The sequence below is a fragment of the Rhamphochromis longiceps genome, linkage group LG20 (assembly GCF_057381845.1).
Source record: "Rhamphochromis longiceps isolate RC_006_pf linkage group LG20, R_longiceps_female_GT1.1, whole genome shotgun sequence".
In the NCBI taxonomy this organism is placed as follows: domain Eukaryota; kingdom Metazoa; phylum Chordata; class Actinopteri; order Cichliformes; family Cichlidae; genus Rhamphochromis; species Rhamphochromis longiceps.
The window spans coordinates 21,609,722-21,632,523 of record NC_140576.1 but is presented as its reverse complement, the minus strand read 5'-3'; the positions used below and the strand labels follow the sequence as shown (position 1 = coordinate 21,632,523).

At 39.5% G+C, this 22,802-nt stretch overlaps 1 protein-coding gene across 1 annotated transcript; it reads right to left on the bottom strand.

The window, feature by feature from the left end:
- Window positions 1-1,618: 1,618 nt before the first annotated feature.
- Window positions 1,619-22,349, bottom strand: rap1aa (RAP1A, member of RAS oncogene family a). Its single transcript, XM_085394952.1, has 9 exons — window positions 22,278-22,349; window positions 17,525-17,654; window positions 15,148-15,235; window positions 12,765-12,833; window positions 12,591-12,647; window positions 12,367-12,507; window positions 9,211-9,354; window positions 5,212-5,330; window positions 1,619-2,359 (listed from the first exon to the last, which is right to left on the bottom strand). The coding sequence occupies exons 3-8, from the start codon at window positions 15,202-15,204 to the stop codon at window positions 5,241-5,243; spliced, it is 558 nt and encodes a 185-aa protein (XP_085251078.1). The 5' UTR covers window positions 15,205-15,235; window positions 17,525-17,654; window positions 22,278-22,349; the 3' UTR covers window positions 1,619-2,359; window positions 5,212-5,240.
- Between the last annotated feature and the right edge of the window lie 453 nt (window positions 22,350-22,802).

The window sequence follows — 22,802 nt, the reverse complement described above, 5'->3', positions numbered from 1 at the left end:
TCAGCATGACATAATGATCTCCACCTGAGTTAACGACAAGATTATTGAAATGATCTCAGCCAGTTGTTTGGGGATTTAGTTCACTGTCAAGGCAAAGACGGACTTCGCAATTCATCTGATCACTCTTTATAACACTCTAGAGTATTTGCAAATTGCTATCATGAAATTGGAAGCAGCAAACTTTGTGAAAACAAATATTTGTGTCATTCTTAAAACTTTTGGCAACAACTGTAAGTTTGCTCGCATACCAAGAAATGAACAGTCTCTAATTTTTATGGAGAGAAACAGAAAATCAACCGAAACTCCAGAAAAACACATGACACAAAAGTTATAAATGAATTTGCATGTCATTGAGTGAAATAAGCATGTGATCCCCTACAGCCCAGCCACAATTCTGGCTCCCACAGGTTGGCTGTATGCCCACACAGATTAATATCAATCAATTACAGATATTCCTGATCTTATCTTTTTATGTGTATAAAGCACACCTGTCCACAGAATACATTTCTTCCATTTCAACCTCTCCACCACCTCCAAGGCCAAAGAGCAAGTCTGTAGACCTACACGGGGCTGAAGTGGACTACAAGACTATCAGCAAGAACCTTGGTAAGACAGTAAGAGTTGTTGGAGCAATTAGGAGCTTGTTTATGATCTGGAGGCAGTTGGGACCATAGTCACCAAGCACATCACTGGCAACTCTGTAATGGATTGAAATCTTGCAGTGCCCACACGGTCTCCCTGCACAAGAAACCATGTGTACAGTGTGTAAGTTTGCCATTGAACATGTAAACGATTCAGAGGCTTGACCTCTAGGATTTTCTCCTGGAGAACTGCTGCTCACTGGATATTGTTTTTCAGACCATCTCTTTAAACACTGGAGATGTTTGTGTGGGAAAGTACTGGATCAGCAGTTTTTGAAATACTCGGCCCAGCGCATCTGGCACCAACAACCATGCCGCATTCATTTAGACATGTGGATGTGCTCACGTCTACATGCCTAAGTGGATTGGGTTGCTGATTGGCTGATTAGATATTTGTTAACGAGCTGCTGCAAAGGGTACGTAAGAACTGGCCTGTGAATGCATCATGGTGGTCATGTACTGTTTTTGTTACTTAATTATTAAAGCCACCACCCCAAAGTGGAGCAGCTGAGTTCTGTCTGCTCATCTTAATCAGTCTCGATTCTGCTTTTTGCTGCCTTCAATTCATACCCTGTCTTTCTGTACGAGTTCCTCTTTCTCTGCAGCTTCCTCTCAGCTCAGACCTCCTCTGGTGACTCAGTCTGAGGCCGTCATTTCTGCTGACAGGAAACACTCAAGTTACTCTTTTAGCTCTCTGGGAGATATCGATCTTCACACTGCTCTATTCGTGACCCAGAAAACCAGAACTTAACGAAACGCACTGTCAACTCATGCTGCTGTGGATAAAACATATTTGTTCATATAATGTGACTTTGATCAAATCAATTATTTTAAAAAGCGATTTCATAATCAATTTTCCACAGCTCATTTGGGTCCAGAGGGCAGCAGTATACGCAGATGTGTCCAAACTTCACTCCCAATCTTTTTGTTAAACACCAAAAACATGCTAAAAGGACAAAAACCAAGACCAAAACTAATGAAAATGTACTAAAATTTAATCATTCATAAAAGCTGGAAAATCATCTGTGACAGGGTAACACAAGAAGCGATATTAGAGTTGGTTTAGTACAATATATTTTCAGCCTCAAGACACAAATCAGAACGCACCATTTCCCCCATCAGTCTATAAAATACTAATTTCCTTAGCTTTATTATGCAAAAATGGAAGTAGAATATATTATGGGAAATATGGAAGGCTTGCAGCTCTCGATATAAAACAAAGTCACTTAGGAAAGATGTTATTTCATCAATACACATCCTTGTAAGTAGGAGCGAGTAATTTATGGACAATGATGCATCTTCATTGACACTGTTAGTGCAGAAATGTACAAGAAGACCAACATTTCACATGGATACTTTTGCGAACGCATTGTCACAATGTGTCAAATATCTGATGTTACTTTTAATAAAACATTTTAGTTCCCATAGATGGATATAAATCCAAGGTCTCCTCTTTTATATTGATATTTCCAAAAAGAAAGACAACTTGGAGAAGAGGACAAAAACAAAACAGTTGTCATCAGGCTGACAGTAAAAAAAAGAAGAGGTGGATATCTTTGCCATTAAAGAGCAGAAAGAAAGAGTTTCTTGAGAGTATGTGCCGTCTCCTGCCATTTTGCGAGTGGTGAAATTTCTCTGTCAGCCTTTTTCAAAATGCTTCGGAGAGGACTTGGAATGCTGGCACGATCCACTGGGAAACAGTTAATCATTACAAGTTTCTGAAAGCAAGAAAAAGAAAGAATAAAGTCAGAAGATTCAATGTAAACGATGTGGACAACTTGTTCCTGAAACATTTTAAAAAGTCAAGACTGTGTCTCGACACTGCAGGACATTTGCCCACCTTTAGTAGTCCCCTGTGGCTTTGAAAAACCTGTATGATTATCAAGATGGAAATGAACAACCAGGGTTATTTTTTAAGACTTGAATTCTTATAAGTTGTGAAGCTAGCCCAGCTACAAGGTGGGCTGCAAGCCTTTATTCCTTGTGCCAGTTTGAGTCCTGGATAAATGGGGAGGGCTGCACTGATGTGAAATAAATACTGAATCAAATATGCAGATCAAAATAATTCCACACCAAATTGGTCAAGCCCTGGATGGAGGCTGATGACCCACTGTGGTGACTACTAACAGCTAGGAGGATTGTTACAAGGGATTCTTTTTCATTTTAAACTGTAAAAACATGCAGTTTATAAACTGAATGTTAATTTTGTCAACACATTATCCTCTTAATTCTGCTGAACCTCAACTGTGGCAGTTAACATGGATGTAAACACCTAAATATCTACTACATATAGACACACACACACGTACATACATATATATAAGTGTGTTTCCTTTGCTTTTCTAAAATATAAACTATAAAATGAAAACCATCAGCGAATCCACAAGGGCACAAGATGTTCACTTGCTTAATTTTTGGCTGTTGCAGGATAGAGACCTCACATGGAGCCAACTGGATAGGCTGTTCAGTTTTTCCCCTTCTACCTTTTCAGAATCCAAAAACCGATGGGAAAATTAGGCAAGACTTTTCACCAAAGCGCTCTCACTGCTGCAGCTGTTCATGTTTCATTTGAACTGTAGCACGTTTCCTGTAGAAGGCCATCCCATCTGCACTCATGTCAGCAATTCAAACTTTGGGAGCATCAGTTCTTTGGTACTCTGCCCGTTTTTTGACACCTGACATTGGCTGAGTGTAGTGCTGTCCCCCCCCCCCCCCCCCCCTCTTTTGTACTTGTCATTTTACTTAATTCTCTAACTCCTTGTGTATTTAACTCATGAAATCACTTTCCTATAAAAGCATAATTCAGCTGTCCAATAGTCACTGGCACTTGGAGTCAGTCCGTATAAGGGATGTTCTTGTTGCAGTGAAAACTTTTACTTTTCAGCTGCTCTGAATCAGTGAAGTGAAGCAGCTATATTGAAACCATACAAAATATTGACTTTCTTCGGCTGAGGCGAGACGCTTTGAAACAACTCATAAATGTTCAGCCTCCACCTCTCTAGAAACCATCTGTCCTCTTGGTGAACCTTTGTTTCCAGTTTACAAAGAGATTTACTGTGGCACCAAAATGTCAGAGTGCTGCTTATCCCAGTTTATGTTTTTGTTGCAGCTTCCCAAAAATGTCACATGAAACATAAAAATGTCAACTTTGTTATGCTTCCTATTTGCTGCTTTGTAAGACAAAACAATCACAGTATAAACTGTTTTTCTGCATTCACAAAGATCCATCAGGCAGGGAGGATTATGACATCATTTCCCTAGTTCATGAGTTTGTGAGCCACACTTCAGAGACTGTCTTTTGGGATTTTAGCCCAGTGAGGAAGCTGGGAATTAACAGCATGTAGTGGCTAAAGCATGCCTTGATTTGACTCAGAGTGTCGCATGCTCAACTCACAAACATTTCCTGAACGGCAAGTACAAGTGTGGACAAGTCATAACTGCCTCAGAAGCAAATCATAGTAGTAGGGGAAAAGAAAGACTCAAACTTTTGAGTCACTATCTGAAACACTTCCAGTGTGATAAGGAGAAAATCTACAGTCCTATTGTGCAATAAACATCATTCCCAATGTGTCTGTGAGGCCTTAGCTGCCTGAGTTGCGCCAGCTTGAGCATGTGTGACGTATGTCTATGATAAGATGATTGCTGTCAGGAAACTAGGAGGTAAACAGCAATGGTGCTGCGAAAGATGCACAAAAACCTTAAAGAGGAAGAAAAACATTTGAAACGTTGAAGTGTTGCACCAAAAGGACAGTTTGGGTTCAGTTTGGGAGGAGTGCTTTTGGTGAATATCATCAGCACACTGTAGAAGCTGTTGCAAGATGGGAGAGAAAGTAGCAGAACTGGTGAGACTTCCAGGAGTCCAGTTTGCTCCCATTTCATTACAGTGGAAATGCCTTGTTTTGCTTGATGACCAGTGTTTGCAACACAGCAGGCATCATTTAAGAAGCTAGAGCAAAACAATGTCCACAGCATTGTTCTTTGACAATGACAATAAATAAATACTTGACTTGACAGCATCTCAATCAAACCTCAAATCTCCAGAGGCGGATTTTTTTATATCAAAGCAAGGAGACTGCAAACCAAAGATTTATATTGAAAAACAAACATCAGACAATAACACAGTGGTGTAATTAAGGAAAAAAAACAGCTGGTAATTTCTGTGAATTTGTTGTAGGAACAAAAAGGCCAGAGAAGCTCCAACAGTGCTCTCTATAATTAGATTTCATTACAGTTGCGCTGCTGCAGCAGCAGGTGGAGCCACCACATTTGCCAAAATTCATATAAGCACACTGTAAACCCTCTTTGATCCAATTAAAATGGAGGATGGTGTAACAAAAGACATAAAAAGAGGACTTGAGAGGCCTCTGGTTAATTAAAGTCCACATGAAACATTCACTATTAAACCTACAGAGATCTTGTTATTTGCAACACACCAATCCTCCCCCTCAAAAAAAATCATCATAATAATTATTGCTGTAGGTTTCTAAATGTTCTGTGATAACCCAGAGCTCAGAACACAGCTGGAGCCTTGCAAATGTCTGGAATAAATTTTGCTTTTACACCCACTCACCTGGCCTGGAGCTATCGTGGGATGGCAATTTAGAGCAGTGTGCAACTTGACTTCTTTTTTGTCTTCTTCTTTTCCATCGGCGTTTTTCTGTTGATCTGTCGCACCAGATCATAGAAAATCTACAACAGAGAAGATTTGATGTGTTTCAGCACTTTGCTTCAGTATATTATGGGATGTACGGAGAGAGCTACAGCTCAGGAATGATGTTATCAGTACAAATTCCTGTTGACACACAACACTAAAACGCATGAAATGGTAGACAGCAAACACAGTTTCTCTTGTTTCATTTGCTGGTCTAGCGGTCGAGCAGCTTCTGTCTTTAAAATGAAAATCATACAATTAGAAATCTATTTTTAAAAGATAACTAGAAACACAAAGTCACTAAGTTAACACTGAATGCTTTTAAGAATATCATAAGGTTGTGTGCATTTATGGGAAACTCTCAGGTGTGTTAGTATAAATCTGCAGCTGATCAACTAAAACTCAATATTTACATTTTTTAAGCCCAGTTTTACTCTATTGTTACAGCGAGGAGTGCAACTAGTCAACCAGACATTTAAACACAGATTCCCCCTCATGCTTCCAAAGAAATAAGTCTGGTAAACATATTATTCATGTTTTATTCATGTAGAACTGCAGGTAAGTGTTGGGTTTAGGATGTGAAGACACCACTTGCCACTACACCCACAGCAGATTTGAGCCCCCCACTGAGCTGACTGACACACTTAATGGCTGACTAAAGTAAGACGAGGATGACTATTACTCTGACTTGCTGAGTTTGTTGTGGGAAGTGAGAGAAGCAGCTGCAACAGCAGAAAACAGTCACGCAGACAGGTGCAGGTTATGCTGGTATTGCACTGGTGAGCAAAGGACTGAAGACTGGTGAACTGTCAATTTTAATTTCTGATTTGTTTTCCACTCTTCCTGCAGTTAGTTTGCTCCTTTAGTTAACTGTTTAAAGCTAGCTACTCCACTAACCTGTGCCTCATCTGTCAGGTGTGTGTACCCTTTTTGGCTGGCCTGGCTGAGTCACTGAGGTCTGGTGCTCCATTTTAACTTCTCTATAATTTGTCTCAGTATATCATTTATAATGCTGGTGTAGTCGAGTATATTCCCCCATTTGCATACTTAAATAAAATGAACTGTAAAGTCTTTCAGGATATTTTAATGTTGTGTTGTTAAGTTTTGGTAATAGTATTTACATTTATTGCAGTGTTTCCAAGACAGACTTTACTAGTGATGTCAAGAGTGGCCATCTGACTATGCAATCTGTCCCCACCAAGTTGCAACTGTTCAGCTGGCTCGCATATGTAATTATTTTACTGTAATACAGATATAAAACAGCTTGAAAAGCACGAAGATTTTTACCTTCAGTTGGTAAATGTCTGCTTATTTTTCCCGTTTAAGGACTAAACCTTCCTTGCTGCCTTTGCAGGTGAACAACAGAAATACTAGCCTGCTGAACCAACTATTCATATTTTATCAATGTTCAACATCGGGTAGCTTAAAATACCCCCTATCAATCTCCCTATTTATGATGGGAAGTTGTAAACGAGCAAAGCAGAAAGTAAAGATAGATGACAACCGTGTGAACCAGCACAGTTCTGCAGTGCTATGACTATGCCCGAGAAACCTGCATGTAATCGCTTGACTGGAGCGATGTATCACCACATTCTGTCGACGTTAACCTGTGAGGAAGGAAAGCTGCTGGTGATGGCAATGTTAATGTTTACCTACTCGGCAAGGCAATTTGAGCTGTGCACAACACTAGTCGACTAGTCACCGATTATTTTTGCGATTAGTCGACTAATCAGATCATGCATCCACTGGACGTAAAACCTACAGCTTATTGCACTAGCATGCATCTGCTCTTATATAACTATCATTAGCTTACAGCTTTAAGTGTTTAAGGTATGTGCTAACTAAAAATAAAGACAAGATGATAGTTTATTAAATTTTAATGAAATTTGCAGATTGTTTCAGTGAAGTTTAATAAACTCAGCCGTCTGCTCCTTGCTATCTAAAATATAACAGGACACCGGAGTATATTCTCCAGCATCTCACATTCTGATAATCAGCTGTCTGCCTGACATTTATTCAGCTGTGTAAAAACTATAACTTTAATCTCAGCCAAACCGATTTACTCAAGAACAAATAAAAAATTGAAAAAAGCCAAACAATAATATTTTGAAGTTATCTAAGTGACTTATATATCATGTTTAACCTGAGTAGCGAAAGACAGCGGTGGGTTTGAAAACGATTTGCCGGGAGTCCGGTGTTCTCACGGCTCTAGTGAGCCTTGCCCCCGGCTAGCTATCGAGCTAGTGGGTAACAGACGTCTCCGAAAACGTCGGAGCGCTTTTGAAAATATGCGGTGTCTTGATAAACTGAGCAGATATTTGAGGTTTACACAGCTACATTCTCGCCTGAAAATATGTTAAACGTTTATTTTGTGACCCAGAAAGAATAATAAGAGTAATTTTAAAACTAACTAACTAGCTGCTGCCATTGTTGGAACCTGAGCAGGGCCGGGGAAATGAAGGGTGCATTTGTCGGAGTCTTCGAATTTGGACAGTCTTCGTCGTGTCGCTGTAACGTAATCGGCCTACAAATGCGGGCAGGAGGAGGATGTGGTTCCTGAATTTGGACACAGCTACGATACCGGACACTGCTTCTTCTTCTTCGGGGTTTAATGGCAGCTGGCATCCTTGTACATGCAGTGCTGCCATCTTCTGTTTCAGTCCGTTATTACACTCTTAAATCCTACTACTTATTCCTGCGCCTTTTGGGAACAACGCGTCGACTATTAAATTAGTTGTCGACAATTTTGACAGTCGACGTAATCGTGACAGCAACACAATGTCAAAGTGCCTTGAATTTCAAAGTCATATAAGATAAAATATGATTTAATGACTGAAGGCGGTCAACCAGTTTTGGACAGCTGTGGCTCAGGATACTAAATGCCAGATTTCCTCGTTCATCCACCTGACTGTGAGAGTGATAGATAAAAGGCATTTAATAGATGTTTAATTTGTGACAGTTCATTCACTGTTAGCCAGCTAGCTCCAGTACTGTTTTTATTTTTTTAACTGTTTCTTAATGGCAGGGTGATGAGGGTGCTGCTGTCCTGAATCCCTCATCTAGTGGCTGGACATTCTTCAAATCCATATCTTGGAATCCAAACTGAAACTTGTCAGTTGTCATCCTTCTGCGCTGAAGATCTGCAAACTGCAAACTAAAGGGGTTGTTCTAAGCAGGAAGAAGAGAACAGGTGCTGTTACTCTAGACATAAAGAGGCATCCACACAGGAAGCAACTAGCAGCAACGTGGCAAACACTTAAAGAGCACTTAAAATCAGGGTGAAATAACCACTGAGTGATGACACTGAGTGAGCGGTCACGGAGCTCAACTTTATTAACTTAAAGGCACACAACTGATGCAACTACAAATTAGAGTGAAGGATACTTTTGACTGACAAATGAGAAGGCAAGACATACATCTGAGGGTTACCTAGGCAACCTGAGACTTGAATGTCCACAGTGACTGACTGTCAGCAACAAAGCGGTACGTAACAAGCAAATCACTTCCTGTGGACACTCCTTTATAGAATGTTGTAGGGAAAAGTTCAAGATGGTGGAGCTCAAGTCCAGGACGAGAAACTTACTGGGAAGGCAGCTGATTACTGCTCAGTTATTTATTGTCAGAAAGTTTATATGTTATTATTTATGAATTCATTCAGTGAACCACCTCCTGCCTCTATACTGTCATTTTGTACTTATCATTTATTTTGGCCATGATAATTATGTAGGGATTTTTTTTTTTACAGTATTATAATCTCATGGTGAATTTTAAGATATGACATTTCATAAACGTCAAAGGTCATCGCTACAGTCCTATCAGACAGTTGTGACATTTTGACATAATTGGCGTATGAAGGCATGCAGTCACTGGTGCAGAAGCATAATGAAGAGAGACCATGCGTGTGGTATTAGCACTTACCTCATTAACGTTGATCTTTGATTTAGCTGAAGTCTCTAAAAAGGCACAGTTGTTCCACTGACGGGCCAGGTTCTGACCCTGCTCCTTCCCGACCACACGCTCATCCTCCAGGTCACACTTGTTTCCCACCAGGATCATGGGAACCTGATGGATTAGTAGACATGCGACATGTTCAAAAAACAAAATAATGAGGAACTTTAGTTTTATTTTTTTGCAGATGTAAAATGACACAAAAGCAATGAAAGAAACAAATACATAAAAATGCCTTCTTCTTCATGTTTATCACAAGTTTCAGGAATCTGATCAGAGGGTGGATTTTAATTAAAACTATCCACATGATCATTATCATCATTATTAATTACAATGGTGGCTCCAAATGATTATGGAAAACAAGACAACAAATATAGGAATATATTAGAAATGCTCAAAAATGTTGACCAAATTCATGTTTGAAAGATTTCATCACAAGACTAAACAGTGGTTAGAAAGCGGAGGAGCAAAAGGTTGCAGCAAAAAGAGACCTTAACCAAGACACACAGACCAGCTGAGCAACCTGCTATGAATAAATAAAGAGCGCACACACTCAGCATGCTCCATCTCTCTTGATTTAGAGAGAGGAGAAGGCAGCAGATCGCAACCAACAGCAGCTCTGACATTTCCACCCCGTCACAAAGTTCCTGCCTCCCTGCGCTCTGCCCTCTTCTCCCACGGTGCTGACTTTAATGAAGGAGAGGTGACAAGGGCAGATTACACAGTGAGACGCTGCCAGTTTTCCCTCTGCAGACTGAGGAGGAGCCTCAGAATTACAGCATTCAGATGTTTATTATACTCTGCCAACATATCATCTCTGGTCGGTGAAAACAGACATCAGGTGTTCCTTCCAAAAAAAACCAACCAACCAAACTTAAAAAAAAAGAAAGAAAAAAAAAAGGATCTTTTACACTTGTTTCTATTTTTTGGTGAGACTTGTATTCATGTCCTAGATAGACACACATATGGATTTATTTTTGCTCTCTCTGCAGATGTGCACCAATGATGTCTGTAGAAAGGGCTGGTCAATGATCTATCCAGTGCTTGCTACTCATTTGTTTGTTCAAGACAGACATAATAAAGATTTATAATATAATAAATATAAATAAATAAACATGATAAAGTTGTTTAAAAAGGAGTCTGTCTGTAGGTCAAAGAAATGCACCAGCATTTTAAGCCAAATAAACTATTTCAAACCCCAAAGGATGCTACTGCTTGTTTTCAAAGCAGCATTTTTATGCGAATAATAGAAAAGGAATCAAGAGTAAATTTAGCTCCAATTACTTTTGTTAAAGCATTATGACATTTTGGGCTAACAGTAATATCTGCAACAGTCTGGCTCATGGTCAGTGGTTATATTTTTTGTTTACTCAGTATTTAACTTCCGTTTTCCACTTTAAAAAAAACTTGATAAATATATACATATATACATGTATATGACACAAACTTTAACTTCGTATCACTTTAGTGTTGAACATTTTACAGTATTCATTCATATCCCTAAATTTAATTACGCAATAGAATATTTCAAAGACATCTGAATGTGACATTTAGCTATCTATTGTGGGGGAGTTTAACAGAGCAAACACACTCCTGCAATAGTGCATGCTGTATCTGCAAAAGCTATAAGAGCTTCTTAATGTATGCCTAGTTACAACTCTTGCTGCTGTAGACTTCAGACACACTGCTGCCAGTGTGAGGAAAGAAAGAGAAAGTGAGGGCATTAATTACTGTAATTAGTGAACAGAGGTAAGTGGGCAGATATCAGGCGAGCAACTGACAGTAAAAAGTGTTAACATTTCATAGGCTGGATTTTTTTTATTAACCTGGCATCTTGTGCCGAAGGGTTGAAAACACCAGTGTATGATCATGTCACTTTTTACCACCATTTTAATGCTATACCAGTACAGAAGCTCAGAGATTCACATGTTATACAGAGGAAAATGTCGCAACAGTTTGGAAAAACAGGACTTTTCAGTTTTCACTTCTCCTTCTCCTACATCAGGACTGATGTGGAGGTACGGTCTGAGTGGCAATCCTTCAGGGGAATACTACAGCGGGCCTTAATGGTGGGCATTAATGGATGCAGCTATGCAATGATGTCAGCAGTGGCACATATACTGGGTCCCCACTACAGAGTGACAGCCATTCACACTTGCATATATAAATGCCAATTAACCATTAACAAGCACAAAAGAGGAAACCAGAGTATCCAAAGAGAGCTCACACGGGCACAGGGAGCAGTAAAAAACGTACGCTAAGCAAATTGATTGGACAGGTGTACTGATGGTGTTTCTACTAGCCAATTCAAATGTGTGAAACTCATTAACTCATTTCCAACACTGTGCTACTAGGCTGCACAGTGTTGGAGTGGTTAGTGCTGTCACTTCACAGTAAGAAAGTTCTTGGTTGAAATGAGGGTTAGAGTAAACAGCTGATAGTTGTGGTAACCGGTGCTGTTCTGCAGTACTGTGACATAAAAAGAGGTAAGTGGTTGCATGTCGGCTGTTTCTGAATAAACTGGAATATAACCAAACAACCAAAATACAGGTGTAATCACATTCTGCATCGGTATGTGGACGCCAGCATAGAAGAGAACGTAGCTCTGGCCGACCAAACTCTGCAAACCACAGTTTGTATATCTGCCATGTTATATGCAGCATAAAGCTAATCAACATTCAGCAACATTTGAAGCATGATTTGACTAATGAACTCCAAAAATTCATGCTCAATATTTGTTTGGACAGTATTTACGTTTATCAGTAATTATTTTTTTGCCTTGTCAGCTGTAAGCAAGTTTGGCCAATTAATTGGTAGATCCCTTTCTTTTTCTGTTAATTAATCATTCGTGTCATTGCTGAAGTAGACATTAAAGGTTTGTTGCTTTTCTTGGCCTTCTATAAAAAAAAACTTATTGGAAAGAAGAGATGCTTGGGTTCTAGAAAGTTATGAACCCTTAAAGTTAAAAACCTTTTTGCTTGTGATGTATCAAATAATTAAAGAAAAAAATTAGGAGGTTTTGTTTTGCAATTTTCATTGAACAATGAGGACAAACATTTTTAATGGGGACCTCTTACATGAGAGTGCTTTATAATCAAAACAAGTGTGAAAGTGTGTTAAACTCACATCCTCTGTGTCCTTTACTCGCAGGATCTGCTCCCGGAGGTCCTGCAGGTCGTTAAATGTTGACTGCGCTGTAATGGAGTACACCAAAGCAAAGCCCTGGCCATTCTTCATGTACAGGTCCCTCATGGCCGTGAACTGTTCCTAAAGAACGATAACAGACGGCATCAGCAGCCGGTCCACAATTTCCTCGAAACACCCCTGCATCCTGCTCATGTTTGACTTACAGTTCCAGCTGTGTCCAGGATTTCAAGCATACATTGCTGCCCATCGACCTCGACTTGCTGTTAAAAAAAAACAACAACAACAAAAAAAAGGTGCATTTTTACAAGACTTGTTTTATTTGAAAATGTTTACAAAGTCATGCGAAGCAACGAATGTGTGTGCAGGTTAGGTCATACCTTTCTGTAGGAGTCTTCTATTGTGGGGTCATACTTCTCCACAAAAATGCCTTGCACAAATTGGACTGTCTGTAATGAAGAAAAGAAAAGGGAAATAACACAGGACATCATTACCAATCCGAAACTACTACACTCCTCTTTTTTTCCTTCTTCTCACCCCCTCCCTTATTTTCTAGGTGTGTTGGGTGGAGTGTTGATGAATTCTTCTGCTCTTGTTTAAAGGAAGCTGGCCCAGAACAAGCCAGTCTTCAGCATTCCAAGATCCTTACTTTAATTTGTCAGGGTTTACTTTATTTTTATTACTTTAGGGATGATGGTACAAGATCCTCCCCCTCTTTTAGCCAGTACTTCAGGCCTTTATTTCATTTCTTGTTTAAATAAAAGAACTAGTCTAATAAATCTCGGGCGTGGCACTCTCTTTGTATGCTTAGCCACAGCTGAGCCTTAATGTTTTATGGATGTGGCCATAACAAGCTTATTACAAAGACAATCTGACAAAAACATTTAATCCAACTTCAAGTCCTTAAATAATAAGACATAATTGTAGCTCACGTTTTTTATATTCTTAAAGTTTGAATTGATCTACAGTCCTATGTAGATATTTTCATTGAAAGCAGGATGCCAATTTGTTAAGAGGTGAGAGATTTTCTTGCACAGATGGACGTTTGATCGCTACCGAAAGCAGTTTTAGGGAGCACCAAACGTAAAATTAACTCCCTGCTTTCAATTAATAACTCCTTTTATAACCATTTTCATAAAGGTATAACATACATTTTCAGGGTCTCTTGTGGCTTGAAATAAGCCTGTGTGAATGACACACCACTGGTCTGTTACCTTACTGAGATATCTTCGCATTTCCCTGTTATTTCTGGTCATCTGGCATGTCTGAGTAAATTAAATCCTGCTTTAAAATCTGTTTAAAAACTGTTTAAAGATTTCTGCTAAGTGATGTAACAGACCGACTGCTGTTCCCATGTCAGACTTTCAATCTAACAACAGATGTACAGTAAATCCTACCTTATAAAGCTCTTAATGTTCAGGGTTTTTTTCTGCTTTACAGGATTTTATCTCAGGATGATTTTGAGTTTTTACAGGTGACCGGTTGCGCTTAATCCTTGGACTCTACAAAAAAGCTTTACAGGACTTCCAGTTCAAAGCAATTCTTATTTATATTTCCTCTGCCTCGGTGCGCAGAGCCTTGTCATTTTAGCTCCTCTGGCTTTACAGTTATTGGCTGCCCCTCGTAAGACGGAAAGTCAGAACAGCAGGTGGCTGAAACTTCTGTGCTTTCATTCTTACGGATTCAAGAGTGGGAGGAAAAAGAGCTTTTGGATCACAGGGATTACGTCTACGCACACACACCTCACTACTTGAAACTTTGGATATGCTTAAAGCGATCATCCGCTCCTGTAACAGTCTATGATAAAACACTGAGGAAAAAAACAGTAAGACCCGTTCAAGGAATTAGTTTTGCATTTAAGGATATATGCATGCTTGCTTTCTTTATAAGTTCTGTTGCTGGTGAATTTAAGGGGTAGTTAAATATGTAAAGTATCCTCATAATTATAAAATATGAAAAACACCTCTTGTTATTGAGATAAATAGCTCAACAGCTCTGTAAACCTCACTGAGAAAAGAAAACATTAATTTCAGCTATGTGGAAATAAAAACTTTGCAACTGTGTGTGTTGTAATATTATATACACACACAAATTTTTTCTTTGTCTGTTTGTTTTAATTAACAGCAAAATCATAATTATTTAGCAGTACTAGAGTTTGAAAATATAGTGGATTTTTAAAGTCTGTAAAAGAAGAACGAATGCCCTTTAACCTTAATTATAACTCAGCTCTATGCTTTATAACTACTATACAACCCAACTATAATAAACTGTATAAATAAATATGAACCTTCCTCTGTCTAATGGGAAGTAATTTAGGACTTTAAGGGGCCCATTTTACACTTGTCGTTCTTGCCCTTGAACACCAAAAAGTGATGTCACTGCCACTGAATCGAGCCACGCTTTGGTGTCATTTTGGCTGTCTCTCAATTTTTCTAATCAAACATGGGTCCCGTGGCAAATGATGTGTACGATTGTACACTCCCAGAGTATTGCAGCAATTACTCGTGGAGCTGTGGCGACATCACTATTTGCACTCAACATGACCAATGTGACGAATATAATGGACCCATTACTCAGTGTCAAAAGTAAAGGAAAAGGATGTGCTGAAAGGGAAACTGAGCACATAATAAATATTTTAGCGATTATTGATTAATGGACGCTAAAACTGTGATTAAAATTAGGATTGGATTCATTTACAGTCTTGTATAAACTCATTAAAAAAATACCCTCGGCTTTCAAGCTTTAGTAGCAGCCATCGCTCACCAGTGCAGACTTTCCCACGCCTCCCGACCCCAGCACCACAAGCTTGTACTCGCGCATGGTGGGCAACTTCACTGGACAGCGCAAGAATCTGTGAAAATACAGAAGACAGATGCTAAATATCAGACAGACAATCAATGTGTTACTTTCACTGAACTGTGTGAGATTATTCTGAATAAGCAAAACATTTTCTGGCACTAGTTTTCTTTATGTTCTCATCTCCCCTGAAAGAAGCCTTTAAATAATTAAATGACAGCCAAACGGGTAAGGTTTTTAAAAGACTACAAGTAATAAGTAATGACCCTAACACTGGTGCTGGGAGCCAAACAACCTACTGTGGCAGAGCATTGGATCTAAACCAGAACCTGCTGTCATGAAAAGTGTCTGATGAAACAACAGATGCCAAAATGTGCTATCAGCAGTGCCTCTGCCTGACATACAAGCAAAAGAAGTCCTGACAACTGAGATTGACTGGAGTCTTCATTTTTAGTGTGCCTGGAGGGCAATAAGCTCTTAGGATAAGCACTGATGCATTTTGAATAGTGAATCTACTGACTAGACACTGATGTCAGTGTGAACACCCCCGTCAGTATCCACAACAATGAGAAGTCACTGTTGACCACAGAGGATTGAAACCTAATCATTCGTCTGCCAAAAAATTTTGCTCGACTTCCCACCCACTATCAAGAGACTTCATGATGATACGGGCGTCACCTCTTTACATAAAAAAAGAATTAGAAAAAAGTTTGAAAAAAGATGGGCTTACTCTCTCCAGGAATTCAAACCAGTATTTTTCCTGGAGGTAAAACTCAAGAAAGAACTACATCTGCAATACAAACATGTAAACTTTAATCTGAAGCACACTGTGAGGCAGATTCTGACAGTGACACTGCAGTCAGCAGGTAAGCCACAAATAACTTCATCTCATTATAATACAGAGGAGAAAGGCCACAGAGAATGACCCGTCATTAAACTCCATCAGCCTGACACATTTCTGTAAGCGTGACCTAGAAAATATTGGCAGAGGAGACAGGAGATGTCAAAGGAATGAAAATGTTTAGGATGAAGACAGGCATTTTAACTGAAATCTGCCCGTTATTCTCCAGAAACCCCTCACTGAATGTAAAGTGAGATTATACCAAGTTAAATTACTACCTCTCATTTTATCATCACACTCGTCAATGCTGTGGGTTTTCATCTACTGCCTGTTTGATTATTTAAGAGGAAACTTCAGTAGATCTGACTAACTTCCTGTGTGCTTTCAGTGTTGACTGATTGAAGAATTTTCATTTTAACTTGAAAGTGCAGAAATAACAACCAGTAACAACAATGACAAAGTTTCAAAGTAGTATTAAAATAGAGGCGTATTTTAAATGTTATTCTGAAATGCAAATGTAATGTTCATTTGATGTATAAATGTCAAAGAGGGGGTGATGCAGGCTAAAATCTCATTTGAGAGCCTCTTTGAATCTACTAATTATGCTAGGTCTGTGGGACCTTTGTCAAATGTTGAGCCAAACAATACAAAAACCACTCTGTCACACTCGAACAGCATTTGCAATTCTAATGACGACGTATGAAGCATCACCAGAAACCCACAGTGTGAGGCAGGCACACGAGGCCCTCTACAAAGCGCCATTGTAATGACCCTCATCTACTCGAGTACGCCAAACAGAAAACAGAGATCAGAGCGAGCATGACCACTGCACTGAAATCATTATTGTGGCGAGGAGGGTAGGTGTGCACGTTGAGACGCCAGCGTGTGCCTGATGCATTGGTTGATGCATAAAAATGAAGGCTGCGGAAAATGAAACCGTGTTTAAAATGTAAATTTATGTAGGTGTCGCAAAACTTGCTTCAAAGCCTTGGTATCAGATAAGAAAACTAAGCCTTCCGGTGATTAGATATGAGCCTGGATTCAAACAGTGGCCCTATCGAGCATGCGAGCTGTGGCCACCTTCGCTAATCCCACTCATTAATTTTTGCTGGCTTTGGTAATGAGAGTACGTGCCTGTGAATGCTAGCAGCACTGACAACTAAATATTCAACTCCATTTACAAATGAACAAAGACCCTTAAAATCCATTTTTAAAAATGACACATTAGCCATTTCCAGGTCCAAAGGCAAACACACAGCGAGGCACTGAGAGTTAAAAAGGTCTAAATTATTCTTCAATAAAATGCTCAGTGTGGCTGTTTTCCCAGATGTTGTAAAAAAGGTTAGTGTCCAGGCATAAATGAAAGAGAATTTCCAAAACTGAGCAAGAAGAAGCTAACTACTTACAAGATGATATACCATGTTCAGACTTCAGTAGACACTAGGACATGGACATATTTTCATTCTGTGAATAAAACACAACAAACAAAACTGCTCAACTCACTGTGTACACGGCTGCTGAAGATTACAACTCCCTCTACATCTGGGGAGGAGGGGCTGGCAGATCCTCAGGTACAGGGATGTCAACAGGAAGGGTCCAAGGGTCGCTCAGGTGCCAGCAAGGCCACGCCAAACTGTTCAGACAGGAAAAAAGTTCTAAATTGAACAATTATCATCCAGCAGGAATGACAATTACAATTTGACATAACTGCACATCAACTTTGGGAGCAACTTTTGTTTTCTTTCAAACAAATTTTCTTGAATGCCAACTACAGATATAGAAGAAAACTAACCAAACGTTGTCAAAAATGACACTAATGGAAAGAGTGGTGCTGAATTATGGTTGTATTGCTTAGTGTTTCTTGCACTGAAAGAAATTCAGCTTGGGAACTGCCAGCACAGGCGTCAACTCGTAAAATGCTCTCGCGCAACCTTTAGCCAATTAGATGACATTATACAAATATCCTGAGCGTGAGATGTGCCTGTGCAATCCAGCATCAAAATTAGGGGTGCAACGATATTCGTATCGATATTGAACCGTTCGATACAGTGCTTTCGGTTCGGTACGCATATGTATCGAACAATACAACATTTGTAATTTATTTTATCAATTTTCCTTCTGACGATGCTGTCTGTGTTGAGCGCTCAGTGGATCTGTGTTCGACTACTCCGCCTAGGCTGCACTGTCGAGCGCAGATCCACTGAGCGCTCAACACAGACAGCATCGTCAGAAGGAAGAGCGCAGGGCACCTCCCCCACCCTCATTCAGTTCTGGCGTTTGGAATTATTTTGGTTTTCATGTGACGTATGACCCTGAAGGTAAGCGAGTCATGGACTAAAGTAAAACAGTATGTTGGATGTGCCATGCAATGCTCAATTACATTGGTGTGAACTAGTGTGCTAGCGCAGTTAGCTCGTTAACATGTTGGCCGTCTAGCCCCATGCACGGAGCGATCGGCGGTAGCTCGTTAACGGAGATTTGCCGTGTTGTGGCGTTAAGGTCATTTCAACGAGATTAACCTGAAAGCACTAGTGGGAACACAACGAATATGACTCCACATTTACGCCGACATCATCCTAGTGCAAAGACAAAAACAACAAGCATGCTACTAACTTTAGCCGAGTCATTTAGACAGCTGTTAGCACATGATTCTCCTTATGCTGCTGAGAATATAGCCCAGAAGAAGCGGATAGTATAGCTTTTATTTTGGAAAGAGCCATTTCTCTGTAATAAACTCTCTTTTCCAAAGATGAGTGATTCCTCAATCAGATACAGGGCTCGCAATATCGCTAGCCCGACGTCCCGGAGCTAGCGATTTTTTCAGTCGGGCTACCAAAATCTATCTCTTCCCTGCCCGTCGGGCTATTGTAGGAAAAATATATGTCAATGCTTTTGCATTCTTTCAGAAATGTAGCTGGGTAATTATGTCATTGGCATCGGTGAGCCACTGTCAATATGTGACATATTGAAGTCGCGTTTGAATTTGCGCTTGTTTTTTTGCTTTCACTTTGCAATCGTGCGAACTGTGTATAGAGAGCGACAGCACTGATCTGTGAGTGATGATAATTTGTGCACCAATTCCTCTGACATCGTCTTATTAATCGTTAGCTTACTATGCAAACATGACAAGTGAAATCTCCCGCAGCAAGCTTAAACATGTGAGAGGTTGATCGCGCAGAGAATCGCTGAGCTTATGTGAGTGAGTGTGTAAAAGCATTTCAGTTCTGCTGAGCCAAATAAGACAGGTCAGGGTGAAGAAGTGACAGCCAAAGAAAAGCTTACCACAAAACGGAGAAGTTATGACAAATCAGACTATAAGGCAAAAAGAAAGTGCAGCTTTATGGTTTCATGGACAAAAGAATTTCTGTGGCTGCAATATGACGAGCTAAATAACCAGGGCTGCACATAAGTGGTCCGCAGGTGCGCATTCGCTGTCAAAATAAAAAACACGCACAAGGGTTAGGGTTAAATTTAAAAACTGTACTTTTGAGTTAAAATATATATTTATAATTTTAATAAATGACAAATTAAAAATGCATGAACATTTTTTTGTATCGAAAAAATATCGAACCGTGACACCAAAGTATCGAACCGAACCGAACCGTGAATTTTGTGTATCGTTGCACCCCTAATCAAAATGTAGACAAAGTTGATCATTGCAGTGAATAATTAAACTGTTGTAAAGTCCTATATAAGAGTTACTAACAGGCAGCTAGCTTGACTTTTAACAAATGCCGATACGCAATAATAACCTATTACACCAGCAAAGATACAACCCACCAATGTGAGGAATCTCCTCCCATTAAGCACTGAAGCAGCGCATCTGTTAAGTTTGTGCTGAGGGACAATGATTTCAGGCACTGACAATGAACAAGTTGCACTTTACAACTTGTTCTCCAATTTGTCTTTCTCTTATTTTTGTATATTTCTGTTTGCTATTTATTCCTGCTGTTATTCCTATTTACATTTTAATTTGACACAGTTAGTGTGGAGCACCCACAATTTCGTTGTACAAGTGCAATGACAATAAAGAGCTATTCTATTCTAGGTGACTGGCAATAGCTACCCACTCAAGGCAATTTTTATCCAGTTTCCTCATTGATGCATTATATAAATAATTTCATTACTCCGAGATTAACTAATTCAATCTGTCACAGTTTCTAAGTGTGGATGGGCGCAGCACAAGCTCACGCCTGGACTTCCACATGCTTTGAAGTTAATGTGCGCATATGGCTGCTATACTGATGGATCATAATCATCATCAAATGAGAGAAAAAAGGAGGAGGATACTTCCAACAGGTCTGGAGCCAATTACAGTTGGCTAAATCATTCAGCGTATATCATAGCTTGTATATCAACCTGCAAAGATTTGACATGTTGAAACCAAGAAGTTATGGAAACTCAAACAGGCCAAATTCTACCGGCCAGCTGTTCTGCTACTACAAAACAACTTTTTTGGGGCGGGACAGTCATAAGTCAAAATTTAACTCACTAAACTCAAACATCCGAGACGTTAATTCAAAATTTCAACTTAACTCTGTCAGTCAGGAAGCTCCCCCCCCCCCCTTTCCAGTGGTGGACACAAGTTTCAATAAGAAATGCACTCCTGGAGCGTTATTCCCTTTCATCTGTGCATTCTATGCCACACATTGTACATTATGGAGGGTAGATGGGCTCTTCTGTCACCTGGCAGCTAATCTATCAGTCATTATAAATGAAATGCTGCTTCATTTGTTTTACGCTGCAGAAACTTCAGCTAATAGAACTGAAAAATGATTGTTCCTATTAGAGCTCTTTAAAAATAACTAAAAAAATAAATAAATAAATCACAGGGAACATTAAATGAGTAGAAACCTTTCACTCAATTACGGTTAAAACAAACAAGCAAAAAAATAACTTACCGGTAAATATGATTTATTACAAACTCTTAACACCTGATAGGGAAAAAAGCCATTTCATTCCGAGCAAACATTACACCAGTCACACAAAAAAAGGTGATCAGAAGCACTGTAAAACTCTACTGTGGTGCGTTTGTGCAGTCACATGGAGAGCTTGATGGACGACTCTTTATGGCTATTTAAATAAGCTAAGCTCAGCTGTCATGTTACATAACAAACGCAAAGTTACTCACTGTTTACAGGACCTGTTGCTGATCAACAAACAGACAGTAAAATATGCTGTTCTGAACTATTTAATCACACAGAGTAATATTTTTTAGACCCCTGTTTCCATCCCTGAGAGATACTAGTATCATGTGTCAGAGCCAGAGGGAGAGGGGATTTCATTTTAAAAGCACAAAAAAATACTTAAGTTAACTTCCCTAAATAAATAAAACATGTTTTTGAAGAAGTCTTTAAAGTAAAACTTTATACATTAAAACAGAAGGCTTCCATTCGACAATTAAATGACAACTTGTTTTCGGGATAACTTTTGTAACGTAGTTAGTTTCGAAAGGAAGGGTGTGGCTTTTAGTTTCTCAGCGCAGCAGACCTTCCCTGTCAAGCGTATTAAAACAACCAGTCACAGAGAGAAGTATCACCAGTTAAACACGAAATAAATGTGAGCCGAATGCCAAGTCTGGGAGTCTAAGATGCCCCAAAAGTAGTCACACTTCGACAACTCAAATGTTAGCATTCTGCTAGCACATTCCGGTGAAAGCTAGCTAACGTCCTAGCCCGGAAAAGACATGGCGAAGCTGTGCGGGACAAACGCCGCGTTAAGTAATGTCGGTTCCGCGGAAGAAATTCCATCGAGTTCACGGTTTAATATTAGTTCCAGTTTGACAAACTCTATTTTAAGTTGCGCTACGGGTAAAAGAACTGTTTAGCAAACACCGGGGCTAATAAGTTAGCTAGACCGTTAGCACAAGAGTGAACTCTTAAAAATAGCTTTTTCTGTTTCATCTGATGCTAACGACTCTGGTTACGCACAAGTTAGCAAACAGACATGCCACTAAACATGTTAGGATAAATGTTTAAAAATATAATCGGATGTTAAAGGACTTGAACCGCAAACCACATTTGCACCGATAACTCATTAGTTACTTGTTAGCACCTCAATCTAAGTTAGCTTCGAAGCTAAGCTATTTTACCACCACTATTATTTAATTACGGCGGAACTAGAAGTAACTCTGGTGTCTCATCAGAGACAAACAAATGCTTAGAGACTAATGATCAAAACAATGAGGACACGGCCCTAACAATTACTCACTAAAATAGCAGTTTTACTTTGAGATAGAGCTGCAGAGGGCACTCACCGTGTTCCGCTATGTGTGCGCTAACTGAAGCTGTGGATGTACGGAAGGGTAGGGGGAGGGGGGGCAGAGAGACCGTCGTGTTTTGATTGGACCAGGATCAGCCAATCACTGCAATCCAGGTTACGGTTCAATTACAACCTCTTCACTTTGAAAACAAGCTCCAGTTACATACTAGAAGTGGGATAAAGCTTAAGGTAAATAACATTACACAATTTGGCATTTATCATATAATCTTGTGTACAGACTTAAACTCTTCTGCTTCGGACTCGATGAAAACAACACTTTAAGTTGTTTTCCTCTTCATTTAACTCTAACAAACTATTCATATTCTATATGGCTTCACTTATGGTTTAGATCACATTTGACCAGGGCCAATTAATTCTTACATTACATGTCTGCAACAAAATTTGAACTACAGATCAATTTTGAATATATAAAAGCTTATCTGACATTAATAAATGGACGATTAATTCTTTTTTAATGATTCACAGAGCAGGGAGAGTGTATTTTTATGGGTTTGACAAG